The sequence below is a fragment of the Gymnodraco acuticeps genome, unplaced genomic scaffold (genome assembly GCF_902827175.1).
Source record: "Gymnodraco acuticeps unplaced genomic scaffold, fGymAcu1.1, whole genome shotgun sequence".
In the NCBI taxonomy this organism is placed as follows: domain Eukaryota; kingdom Metazoa; phylum Chordata; class Actinopteri; order Perciformes; family Bathydraconidae; genus Gymnodraco; species Gymnodraco acuticeps.
In genome coordinates, this window is record NW_022990583.1 from 1,619,087 (window position 1) to 1,632,708 (window position 13,622).

The 13,622-nt window shown below is 41.5% G+C and overlaps 1 protein-coding gene across 3 annotated transcripts in view; it reads right to left on the reverse strand.

Moving 5' to 3' along the window:
* Positions 1-13,622, reverse strand: part of fhod3b (formin homology 2 domain containing 3b) — a 90,275-nt gene that overhangs the window by 10,886 nt on the left and 65,767 nt on the right. For 2 of the 3 annotated variants that reach the window (XM_034228340.1, XM_034228339.1), the window contains exons 6-16: positions 13,450-13,544; positions 12,284-12,395; positions 11,294-11,388; positions 10,542-10,685; positions 9,493-9,740; positions 6,851-6,913; positions 4,265-4,375; positions 3,518-3,652; positions 3,191-3,241; positions 1,569-1,750; positions 288-815 (exon numbers count right to left, since the gene is read on the reverse strand). In XM_034228340.1, coding sequence (XP_034084231.1) covers positions 288-815; positions 1,569-1,750; positions 3,191-3,241; positions 3,518-3,652; positions 4,265-4,375; positions 6,851-6,913; positions 9,493-9,740; positions 10,542-10,685; positions 11,294-11,388; positions 12,284-12,395; positions 13,450-13,544 — 1,764 coding nt within the window. The remainder of the gene's footprint in view (positions 1-287; positions 816-1,568; positions 1,751-3,190; positions 3,242-3,517; positions 3,653-4,264; positions 4,376-6,850; positions 6,914-9,492; positions 9,741-10,541; positions 10,686-11,293; positions 11,389-12,283; positions 12,396-13,449; positions 13,545-13,622) is intronic. The other variant, XM_034228341.1, reaches the window with a different exon arrangement.

Genomic DNA, 13,622 nt, shown 5'->3' on the forward strand with positions numbered 1-13,622 from the left:
CTTGGTGTCATGGTATGCACCACGACACCAAGTCAAATTCCTCGTATGTGTAAACCAACCTGGTAATAAACCTGATTCTGATTCTGATATCTTCAGGACTGTTACAGGATGGGTATTTTGTAAATTGTTTATTTTTTTTTTTTTTTTTTTATCTTTAATATTTTTTAATGCGTGCTTCTTGGTTAACATTAAGCTGTATTTGGCTCTGTTCTGCTGTAACAAATGTAAATGTCCCCTCTGTGGGACGAATAAAGGTATTCTGATTCTGAAATTAGCATGGAACATACCTGCTTCGATGTCGTTGGTGAGTTTCTCCTCCCGCTCCTCCCTCTCCAGAGTGCTACTTGTGGAGGAGATGCTGGATGCGGAGCAGTTGTCCTTTTCGTTCACTTCCTCGTTCTGTCTCTCCTTCTCACTCAGCAGTACACTGTCTTCTACATCCCTCTCCGTCGGCTGCTCTTCCTCCACATTCACCTCCACCTCTGGTTGTCCCTCCTCTACGACCTCCACGTCCTTCACTTCCTCTTCTGCTTCTACCTCATCCACACACTGCGTCTGCTCCTCAAGCTTCTCCTGCTCCGGCCTCTTTTCTGTCTCCATTCCTGACCGTTCATCTGACGCCGACTCTGGCTCTACATTCTGTTCGGACTCAGTCTCTTCAACATCCTCTGTCTCTACAGGCGACTCTTTCTCAGTCTGCTGCGTGTCTGGCTCGGGGGGAGGTGTGGGAGTAGGTTCTGGTACTGTTAACTCTGGCGCCAGACTTTCGGGTCTGGTCTGCGGGTCAAGGTTTGGCTCTGAGATACGTTCTGTTCCTGGAAGAGAAATCCAAACAATGTGGAAAACAATGTTACTCGAGGTACAGTTATGTGCCTTTATATTATCTGATCAGAACATGTTTTTGTTTATAATTAAACAGTTTTAAATTGCTTCCTGACATGTCCTTAATTGCACCGAGAGACTGTACATTTCCAGACTGTAGAAATAGTTCACAAAGCAATCATCAAATTCAGTTATCATGGCTAATGACCATAGAACGTAGACACTCTGTAAAACACAAGCTATGTAGCTGAGAACGAGAGAGGTTCAATTCAAGCTTTGTTTAAGTTGTTAACAAATACATGTGTTTTAGAAAAAACAAATGAATGTAATATTGAAAGATAAAAGTACTTTAGATCCTAAAATCAATGAGGTTATCTCCATCAGCACACACATGCAAACAACATCAAAATACCTGTATCTACCTTCCTTAATTTGTTAATACATTTTGATTTGTATTTCAGATAAGATATACTTTATTGATCCCAAATTGGGATTTTTTATTTTAAATGCAGCAGCATGTCAAGCAGGTAGGCTATTGCACATAATTAGAATACAAAAGTGTAGAAAATAAATAACATAAATAACATTGAACACATGTTTCTAGAGTGTAATGCAGCTGAATCAAATTTCTTTATGAAAATCATCAAGTGTTGCCAAGCCCAGTGTGTGTGACAGGTGCACTGTGTCCGCCACGCTTGTATCACTTTGGTAATGATGATGAATAAACGGTACCAAACACCAGTTACCTGACGTTTGTTGTGCAGTGTCTTCCTGTGAGATGATAGACGAAGGAGTGGTACAGCGGGACACAGAGCGGCTCACAGGGTTGGGACTCAAACACAACGTGATCTCTGTTCGTCCTCTCGTTGGCACCCTGGGGCGCTCCCGCTCAAACTCCTCTGAGGCTAGCCTCTCCACGGCCTTGTACCTGCAATGATTAAATATAGCCTTCAGACGTCTTCGTTAGATGCATGCCCTTTGGTTGTAACAGCTTTCACCTCAGCCATTTAATAGCTTTGGTATAGTCTGATAGAAACATACATGCAAACGTACACATTTTTCGCTAATTGTAACAAATAACTTAGAGGTGGGGTAGGTAAGTTTGAGAAACCGGCTCGAGATACACTTTTTGTTATATTCCATGGAATGCTCTTAACATCCCGATAGCAATGAATATCTTAAGTGCTTTGACAATGTCATCTGTGGAAACTGTAGTACTGTAAAAAGCACGACCAATCATTTTAGCCGGGCCGGCTAAAATAACTGGATGGCCTACCTGCCTGTCAGCCTTCCATCTGGGCACAAACTTATCTCGTGCCCTCATTGGTCATGTGCGCTTTCGTGTGTGTTGGAGGAGGAGCTCTGTAAGGAAGTGGCAGATCTTTTCCGGCTGTATATTTTCAAATTCTAGCGCACTCGAGCTGGTTTCTCCAAAATGACCTACCCCACCTTTAAGTGGATGATTATATTGTGTGTTGTATTGTACTTTTTATATTTGGGGTGTACTGTGGTTTTATGGTACTGAAGGCTGTACAGTATATTTTAATAACCATGTATTATTAGTTGTAATGGACCAAATAGGGACAACATTGAACTTTATTGAAACTATGGTAAATTGCATTGTCCATATAACGTACAAATTCAAATATATAACATTTAGAGATTGAACTGCAATAAAGCTTTATTCTAAAAGTTAAAATCTCTGAACATATCTTTTAGGGGTGGAAACAAATGTATACCATGCCCATTCTGTAACAGGAATTTAAATACATTGATAAATTGCCCTGAAAAATCCTCTGTAAAGATAACACTTTAAAGACATGTGCATGTGTGATGAAAAATGAATTCAGGTTTCAAAGAGTTATAGCCTATATGTGTGCTTTTGACATATATTTGTCTCATTCCTCTCTTATTCACACACTCCAAAGATTATTATGAAACATTTAATTGATGACTCAGGGAGTCAAATTATTAAAAAGGAGATCCTCCGTTGCCAAAGTGCTGTCCAACATTTTTGACTGGTGTTAAATGATCTCACATTCTTTACAGGGTTGAAAAAGGTAAGGGCATAAGAATGAGCTATAAATCATATAGCGCTCACACTCAGACATGGTCAGAGGGAGATAACTGGAGCACATCCATGCCAAACCCCAATTACACACTTGTCCAGTTAACTTCGGGACGTCTTAATAGTGAGCAGGCCTTAAGGGGCTCTGACACCTATAAATAAGCCCGAAGCTTTCCATCTGCTGTCAATTTTAAAATAGGATCGCAAAGCATTTACGAGCCTCTTGATCTGTTTGATCTACCTTCACAAGTGCAGCCTTACTATGTGATCCATGTGAACCCATGAACTGCAGAAACTCACCTCTCCTCTCTGGCGTGTCTTGCTTCTTCCCTCTTCTCTACATAATCTTTACTGAGAAAGAAACACAGACACGGAGCAAGGATTTAGGATATTCACTGTGTGCATGAATAAATTATTTCAATTGCTCTACTGAAAATGATGGAAAGTAAATCATAAAAAGGTAGGACAAAACAACAAATGCCTGTGCCTTGATTTAGTATTTCCAATGATCCTCACAAAAAATGGCAGCCAAGCATTTAAAAGACTTGAGATTTGTGCATTTTTCATGATGATTTGTTCCAACATTTATTGGCTGTAGAGCTGCATATGGTAACTATGGAGACTAACTTGAAGCGGTTCCTCTCTTCTCTTTCGATTCTCTGCAGTCGCTCTTCTCTTTCCAAACGTCTTCGCTCTCTTTCCGCAGACAGAGACTCCTGATGCTGCCTATATGAAGACGTTAGCAAGCCCCCTATAGCAGGTCTAAAGGAAAAAGGATATATGTGGTAACATCAGCAAACAATAAGTGATTGGTTTGAGTTTTGATTTAGGTCAGGGATGTCCAAACTTTTTTCACCGAGGGCCACATACATACAAATATACGGAGGGCTGGGCCGCTCACTAGAGGTATATTGCCTCATAAGTTCAGTTATAAGTCAGCAGAATCAATCAAATGTAGGTCAATGATGCTTGTGAGTGTTGGCAGATCATCCCTTAAAACAGAAGCCTCAGATTGATTATAATAAGGAGAAATAGGAAGGGTCTATTTCAAGCTTGTTATAAGTCATTGGGCTTTTTTTCTTATCAACTAAGGAATGTATTTGAAAAGTGGTCTTATTAACACACGAATACTACTGTGTAATATATTTTACATTTATATTTACAGTAAGAAGTACACTATTAGACAAGCACACGTTTCATTTTGAATTTGATGAGGGCCGATTCAAAATGGTCCGCCGGCCGCAGTTTGGACACCCCTGATTTAGGTATTTTCAAATGAGTTCAAATGGGAGCTTTACAGATTGGGTGGGCTACAATAATCAGCCATAAAGACTTAGTATTCTGCGTTGGCTGTGGAAAAGTTCAGATGCCAACCTGTCAACTGATTTGGAGTCTGGTGTGGAGGCAGCTGAACTGGTGAGGCGCTGGCTGGGTGACGTGGGAGGGGGGTGCCTGCCAGGGTATGGACTGCCATTGGCACTGATCCTGTGAAAGGAAGGTTGAAATAAATGCCTTGTTCTCTCATAAGACATTTTTGACTGAAAGACAGAGAAGGATGGACAACATTTGAGGAACCTGTGATGTGATGTGAATTCCAATGTCATACTGCTGAATAGTTTACACTGATATATGACTGTGTTGAGAGCTCTTAAGCACCTCTCCCATGTGATCTGAATAGCTTTCCTGTGAGGAAAGCTGTGTCATCAAAGCCTGAATGGTATCTGCAGGTGTACTGCTCATCCATGTCTGTGTATGCAGACTATCTTTTATAAATGCATCTTTTCACTAAACCCACTCTTTTCTCCGAGGCCTTATTCTTGTTGTGTTGAATGGGATCGGAGTGAACTGCACATTCAGTCCTAGAACAGTTGCACAACAAATAAAAATAGCTAACAAAGATGTCATAATCAATAATTGAAAACACACTAGTGTTCAACTTGGCTTTCAGACAGACTGAAACGAATAAAGTGAACACATGATGCTCATTGTTAAGTTCATACTAGTGTTTTGAGTTTCTACTAGAACATGTTCACAAACTTTAATGTTTAAAAAACAGTTTCTGTCTCTAAAGGATGTTCTCAAGCCTTGGGGGGAAATCTGTATGGCTTGTTGTTTCCCATGTTTTCTTTCCTAGGCAGCCTAAACAACTGTCTGGGTTGACATATCTCACAGTTTGTGGGTTGGTAGGCACTCCAGATACCGACATCTATGTGCACAAGTACTGAAGATAATTAAACTACACTGAACACAAATTTAAATGCAACACTTTTGTTTTTGCTCCCATTTTTCATGAGATGAACTCAAAGATCTAAAACATTTTCTATATACACAAAATAACCATTTATCTCAAATATTGTTCACAAATCTGAAAAAAATCTGTGATAGTGAGCACTTCTCCTTTGCCGAGATAATCCATCCCACCTCACAGGTGTGGCATATCAAGATGCTGATTAGACAGCATGATTATTGCACAGGTGTGCCTTAGGCTGGCCACAATAAAAGGCCACTCTGAAACGTGCAGGTTTGCTTTATTGGGGGGGTCTGGGGGGGTCCGAAAACCAGTCAGTATCTGGTGTGACCACCATTTGCCTCACGCAGTGCAACACATCTCCTTCGCATAGAGTTGATCAGGTTGTTGATTGAGGCCTGTGGAATGTTGGTCCACTCCTCTTCAATGGCTGTGCGAAGTTGCTGGATATTGGCAGGAACTGGAACACGCTGTCGTATACGCCGATCCAGAGCATCCCAAACATGCTCAATGGGTGACATGTCCGGTGAGTATGCTGGCCATGCAAGAACTGGGACGTTTTCAGCCTCCAGGAATTGTGTACAGATCCTTGCAACATGGGGCCGTGCATTATCATGCTGCAACATGAGGTGATGGTCGTGGATGAATGGCACAACAATGGGCCTCAGGATCTCGTCACGGTATCTCTGTGCATTCACAATGCCATCAATAAAATGCACCTGTTTTCGTCGTCCATAACATACGCCTGCCCATACCATAACCCCACCACCTCCATGGGCCACTCGATTCACAACATTGACATCAGAAAACTGCTCACCCACACGACGCCACACACGCTGTCTGCCATCTGCCCTGAACAGTGAAAACCGGGATTCATCCGTGAAGAGAACTCTCCAACGTGCCAGACGCCATCGAATGTGAGCATTTGCCCACTCAAGTCGGTTACGACGACGAACCGGAGTCAGGTCGAGACCCCGATGAGGACGACGAGCATGCAGATGAGCTTCCCTGAGACGGTTTCTGACAGTTTGTGCAGAAATTCTTTGGTTATGCAAACCGATTGTTGCAGCAGCTGTCCGAGTGGCTGGTCTCAGACGATCTTGGAGGTGAACATGCAGGATGTGGAGGTCCTGGGCTGGTGTGGTTACACGTGGTCTGCGGTTGTGAGGCCGGTTGGATGTACTGCCAAATTCTCTGAAACGCCTTTGGAGACGGCTTATGGTAGAGAAATGAACATTCAATTCACGGGCAACAGCTCTGGTGGACATTCCTGCTGTCAGCATGCCAATTGCACGCTCCCTCAAAACTTGCGACATCTGTGGCATTGTGCTGTGTGATAAAACTGAACATTTTAGAGTGGCCTTTTATTGTGGCCAGCCTAAGGCACACCTGTGCAATAATCATGCTGTCTAATCAGCATCTTGATATGCCACACCTGTGAGGTGGGATGGATTATCTCGGCAAAGGAGAAGTGCTCACTATCACAGATTTTTTTCAGATTTGTGAACAATATTTGAGAGAAATGGTTATTTTGTGTATATAGAAAATGTTTTAGATCTTTGAGTTCATCTCATGAAAAATGGGAGCAAAAACAAAAGTGTTGCATCTATATTTTTGTTCAGTGTACTTCCCCTTTAATGTAAATCACAAAAAAAACATTTTATATCTGGTCCCTGCTCTTTTAATCTTGACCTGTTTACACCTGGCCTTACCTTTCAGCCCAGGTAGGCTTTCTGGTTGTGTAAGATGTAGGAAAGGTGTTTGTATCTCTCAGACTGGAGATGGAAGTGAGAAAAAGAGGAAAGTAGCAGTCAGGGGAGACACTCCAAGGATCAAACAGTTAAATGTTAGTCAGAAAAGCAACATAGTGAGACAGCAGTAGAAGGTAAGTGTGCTGGAAGACAACACAACAACACACTTGACAGGGGCTAGAAGACAATATCTCTGTTAGTCTTACTGATTCATTGTGTCATTTAGAAGGCTAAACAAAAAGTGTTCATTAAAAAGAAATCAATTATTTTTTAACTGAATCACTTATTATTGTCCACTGCACTGAAAAAAAAGAATAATTTGTGCTTGGATGCATCAGGGATACGCTCTGCTATGTCCAGACTATCACGTTTCTATTGTGCTCTGCAAAAACATGCATTACTAAGAGAAAGTGTCTGTGACTCATAATACTTTAAATTCCTTAATGCTTTGATTTGATTGATACAGTGAGGGATACAGACACCGGTGATGGGGAGGACCAAGTTTTAAAGGGGTAACGGTAAAAAACAAGCAGATGAACTGTGGCTCCTGCCCTCTAACCTGCAGCGCCTCTCTCTGTCCTGGCCCTTCTCACTCTCCTCGGCCCAGACAGACACCTGGCTCTGGTTCAAGTCAGGGGACGGAGGGAGAGATCGGGAAGGAGGGGGAGGGGGAGGAAAGGGGGCTGAGGCCGGGGCCGATTGACACTGAGGCTGTGCTGAGACTGGCACTCTACGGGAGACACAGTCAGGTGGCCGGGGACTAACGCTCCTCTTTTTAGGAGCGATGGACACGGGAGAGGACGTCCTGCTGAGACATTCTCTCTGCCCTGGTTGGTCACTGGCTTTAGGGAGGATGTTGGTCATACACTTTAAGTTCAAACACATGTAAGGAGTGTCTGCTACAGCCGGAGCCACACTAGGATGACAAAATACAAGAGAGAGGGAGGACAATACTTACAAATGGCTGGGAGATACTATGAGGGAAATGGGAAATCAAGCTTGACCTAAAATACCTGTGAGGGCCCTGTCTAGAGGACTCAGTGACTGGATGACTTTCATCATCTGCCTCTTCCTCGTCCTCCTCATCCTCCTCCTCCTCCTCCTCTCCTTCCTCCTCCTCCTCTTCTTCCTCATCCTCTTCTCTGTAGGGAGATGAGGGGTCGAGGGTTGAAAGGAGGTAAGGCGAGAGGGGAGAGAATTTGGACAGAGACAATATGAAAACACAGAGTAGAGGAAAAGCCCGGGCAAGACAACACACAGAAACGACAAACACTTAAAAACATGCTTGTCAAAAAGCATTAGAAGTAGAAGAAGAGAGACAAACATTGAACAATGTATGAGAAGGTTAGTGGATTTTGACAATAGTCAAAGACAACATCTCAAAAATGAATATTAGACATGCAAGGTCAACAGTTAAAACTACATTCAAGTGTATTTTATATGGCAGCATTAGTACAACAAGTGTTAGATTTGAAAGGTCTCTGTGATTTTAATTGAGGAAAAAGTATTACATTCAATAACAAGTGTTGGAGATGTAGAAATAAGTTGTGTGTTTGAGCTGATAGTCAGGGATACATAGTAAAACACGAGTCTGTGGCCACTTTGCTTTTTGGATCCCTCTTGGTTGTCTGGATTTCATTAACAATATGGACTCTTCAAAGGCGGCTAGGATTTCCTGTGGTAGACTGGAAGAAGCTAGTCTGGTATCATATGACCTGCTGGACTGAATTTAAGTATACCTTAAGACCTGAGTGCTACCAGAAATATTAGTGCTACTTTAAAAACGCGTGATTAATGATAGGTGATTTCATTATGTTGAACTAGGCCAGACATTAATCAGTCGGGGATTGAAACACAAAAAGAAATCATTCTTAGTTTAAAAATCACACCTTGTTTTTGTTTTCCGTGGTGTGACCTTTAATAAAAAGTGCAATGACAAGTGCATGACTTCCATAAAGAAGGACTGTATGACTAACTTTTTCTGAAGCTACTTGTGCTACTGCACAATTAAATAAGATCGCAATTTGCCTGAATCACCAAATGTGGTTTTTCTGAGTTAGTGTAGTCACAAAGTTGTGTTGTATATAAAACAGATGGCATTGTGGAGTTTAATGTATTCCCACTGAAGGAAGCATGACTTGAGACTGAGAGCAGATAGCTCATATCGTGTGTTTACAGAAGCTTCCTATTTCCATCTGTGGCAGGAGAATGTCTTTGACAGTGGGGAAATTAATTCAAATGTCACTTTGCAGCAAGGATCTCGTCTTGGCCGTTCTTTAAAATTACTATATAATTAAATTATCTGCTTTGGCTCTAGAGAGAATAGACACATCTCTCCAAGGCTGAAATATAATACAACACTTGCAGTCAAGCTGTTTCCTATGAAACAGAGTAATACTCCACGGAGCAGGGAGAATTTGGGATTCCATTTTAGTTGCAGGTATCTCTAAATATAAAAAGATCAAAACAAACCCTCCTGGCTGAACCTTTTATAACCAGGATCAGACCTAGGTCAAGCTAAAATGGAAGCAAAGATAACATTTAATTTCTCTCTTGAAAATGTTCCACTTTTCCATTTCTCTCTGTCCTCCCCCCCGCCTCACCTTTCACTGATGTCTTCAACACGTTGGCCACCGAAGGGCAGGAAGCGGCTTGCGGGAGTATGAGGGCTGCTGGGAGATGCTGGGGCAGAAGCGTGGCCTCTGCTGTTTTGGAGCGAATGTCTCCGGCTGCGTCTTCTCTCTAGGCCCCGCTTCTCATTGGTTCCCCCGACACTGGCCCGCCGGCGCTCCTTGCGGACGCTGGGAGGCAGTTGGGTTTCCTCGTCTCCGTCCTCGTGGCGGAGAGTGATCTGGATAGAAAGCATCACAAAAAAAACTGAGCAAATAATAATAATAATAATCAGAGATGGCAAAAGTGCACACGTCCTTTACCCAAGTAGAAGTACAGATACTCGTGTTTAAAAATACTCTGGTAAAGTAGAAGTACTGACTAAACTTCTTTACTCAAGTAAAAGTATAAGTACGCTTTGAAATGTACTCAAGTAAAAAGTACCCATAACTACCAACTGTTTTAAAAAGTAACTGACCTCCCTTTGTATTAATAGAACAATAATGTCACTGTTAGCTAATGAAGGTTTCGATGCTGAACAACGGCAAAATGACAAAGTTCTCATTGGTCCCTCTTCTTTAGAGAAGACCAGGAAGTGATGGATACGGACGGATCGTGTTCAAATGAATAGGCACACAATGACTCTGAATAATAATGATCACGCCACCAAATGCAGGTTAAAGCTAAAGTAACAAACCTGTTTTGAAAATGTAAAAAGTAGAAAGTATTTGTGTTAAAAATGTAAGAAGTAAAAGTAAAAAGTTGTCAGAAAAATAAGTATTGATACCAGAAAAAAGTAAAAAAAAGTATTTGTACTCCACTACTTCCCACCTCTGATAATAATAATAATACATGGGATTTTTATGGCGCTTTTCCTAATGCTCAAAGACGCTTTACATACAATCAGAACAGAAACAAAACAAAGATATAAAATAAATTAAATAAATCAAACAGCAACCCTGTGAGCCAGGACACACATGATCTTTAATATTACATTAAGGCTGGTTGTTATGGAAAAATGTGGCAGTTTAGGCTTCCTGACCTCGTAGATGTTGAACTGTTCTACGAGGTCGAGGTCCGTGCCCTTCCTGCTCAGGTGTCTCTGGGCCACCGCTTCGACACCCTGCTCCTCCAGACAGTCCACCATGTCGTAGTACGAGTCCTGATCTGGGAGGCCTGCCAGCGTCTGAAACACATTCAATAAAACATTTACAAGATATAACCTTGGCCCTGCAATATCTTGGATTAACTGTGAAAGTGAATTGAAACAATAAAGAAGGATCGGCTGAGAGACAGAAAGGGAGTACAATTACTTTTGTTTTGTTCAAACCTTGAAAACATTGAAATGGAATCAGTAGCCAGATATGCTATCCAAATAAACTTCATTCATATTGGGTTGGTCTCCAGTGTAACTATATCTCTGTGCACTATACAACTGGGCAGGTTCATTATATTCATGATACTGCACAGTCCATAGTTCTTTTTAATCAAGGTTTAGTCTGCTGGTGCTGTAGCTGTTGATTGTACTTTGGTAAGCTTGACAGTCTTTGTGTTTATATCTGGGTGACACATTGTCACAAATGCAATCACAACATATAGATTGTATTGGATTTAATTGAGCTGACAGAATGGCCTAGCAGATAATTTCACATTTAGAAACCCAGATACAAGTTTTCCACAATTTGTAACAGGAATTAAAAGATAGAGAAAATATGGAAAGAAGCAGACAACATTTTACTAGCAATTGGTATAGAGCTACTTGCCAAACCAACAGTAAGAACTGTAGGTAGTTACCTTATTGATGAGTGTCATCGCATACACCAGCAGCTCCGTATCCACTCCATCCTTCTCCTCCAGGATTTCCATGATGTTTGACCACAGTTTTGTTCCTGCAGCAGAGAAAAGGCATGCAACACATTGTATATCACAAGACAAACTCAAGACGCACTTGATGACAAAGATACCTGTATTAATAATAAAGTCGTAACTAATCCATCAGCTAGTTTTAAGAAATAAAAAACGTTGCAACAGGGAGCCGGAATCCAAACAAAAACAATGTTGTCATCCCATGGCTCCAGAAAGAGAAATCCAGTCAAAATTGTCTGCAATAGCCTCAATAAAAAGGCTCTGAGGAAAAATAGAGCGGGGGCAATTTGATCTCCGGCTGTGAGTGTCAGACACAAGAGTCAAGTCCATCTCATCAGGAGACTGAGGATCAGGTTCAGTCTTCTTATGCAACAGCAGAAGTGACGGGATAAGAGCTGAGACAGAGGGATACCTGACTCCAGCACAGCCAATGATCAGTCTCCTCTCACAGTACAATGTGGAGCCTTCAGAGCGGCAGGTAACTGAACCCCGCTGCAGACAGCAGTTACAGTCTTTCTCAATAAGCCTCGTTCCATGCATAGCTCTGGAGCTGTACAGGACAACTGATCTGAAAACGGTGTAACAGGAGACTGATCTGCAGTCAGCTGAACAGCAATACAGCCACCATGGATGACTTGATACGTGGAATTCATTTAAATATTAGCCCTTAATGGGAATTTTCTTTTTCACGTTTAGACTATTCACATAATAAATTAAATATCTCACTTTACTTGAAAATTTGAACAGCAGATAATAACAGCTGTCATAATGCACATGTGATGTTTCAGTGATATGTCCTCTTAGGTGGAAAAACCACATTCAAATAAAACTCTTTGGATGTAATATCCACAGAGCATTTGACAGTTTCCCCTGTCTGCTGATTTTGGCTTTAACATCCCAACATTTCTGTAAACGTACCTCTTTTGGCATCCACAGCATTAACAGCCTTTATGAGCAGGGCGGCGTTAGACTCGGTGTACTCCACAAACACCAGCAGCAGTTTTAGGGCTGTCTTCACCACCAGACGAAACTGCATAAAGAGAACAAATTAAGTTAACACAGATATCACAATGTGGCCCTAAAACCAATCATTAAAGAAAGAATCCACTGAATTTCAATTGTAAACTTCATGCTTAAATAAATGGATCAACACAACACAAAGGCTGAGAACCGCTCGAACGAACAACTATCAAATGGTATCATATTTTCTAATAAAAGCTTTTCCTGTCTAAAACGTCTTGAGAGGTTTGATAAGAACCATGTGTGTCGCTGGGCGAATGAATAGACATTTAAAAGCTCATGGGGAGCATACTGTTCTGTACTGAAATAATGAGGAATATCACGCACTTAAAAGTGACTACAATCAGAATCAAATAAAGACGGGGTTATAATAAACAAGAAGAGTGTTCAATATTTCGGCAGCCAAATAAAAAAATTATCGAACAAAAAAATTGAAGTAGAGAGAAAACTATCAGAGAGGGGAGTAGTAGGTCTGAAACACCATCAACATGTCAGTGGTGATAAAACCTTCAGAGATAATTTAATACGGCTGAACAGCTGCCACATCTGCACTACAACTGGTAAACACCCCCATGACCATAGTCAACATGACTGTTGCCAATGGAAATGTGGCATGTAAATTGATGGGAAGACACGGTTTGATTAAAAAAAAAATAAGCAGGGTGCCAAATAATATTCCAATATTTATGTGGGAATGGAAAATGGTAAAATGGTAAATGGACTGTACTTATATAGCGCTTTATCCAGTCTTTACGACCCCTCAAAGCGCTTTACATACTACATGTCATTCACCCATATTCATACAGAGCAGTGTACCTTACTCTAGGAACTAACATTCATACACATTCACACACCGTTGGCCATGCCATCGGGAGCAACTCAAAAAAAGTAATTAGTAGGAACAGAAAACAGTGAGGGAAAGAGAGAAGTTAATATCTTCATCTGCTGTGCGTTACACAATCTGGCCACTAGAGGGCCGAGGGAACCACAATGACAGAGGAGTTTGTGACAGTCTCTATCTCATCCTTGCACAGATGACTGTGTCTAATGTTAATATTCTTTACCTTGGATCCCACCAGGGTGTAAAGCCACTGCACCGTTTCATTGTGAGTTATGAGGCCGTTCATCCCGTCCACATACAGCATAATCTGACCGAGAGCTGGAGAGAAACAGAGAGAGAGAGATGGGCATTGGTTAATCATCTGCCATTTTTGTTTTGTTTTTTTCTTCTTTTTAC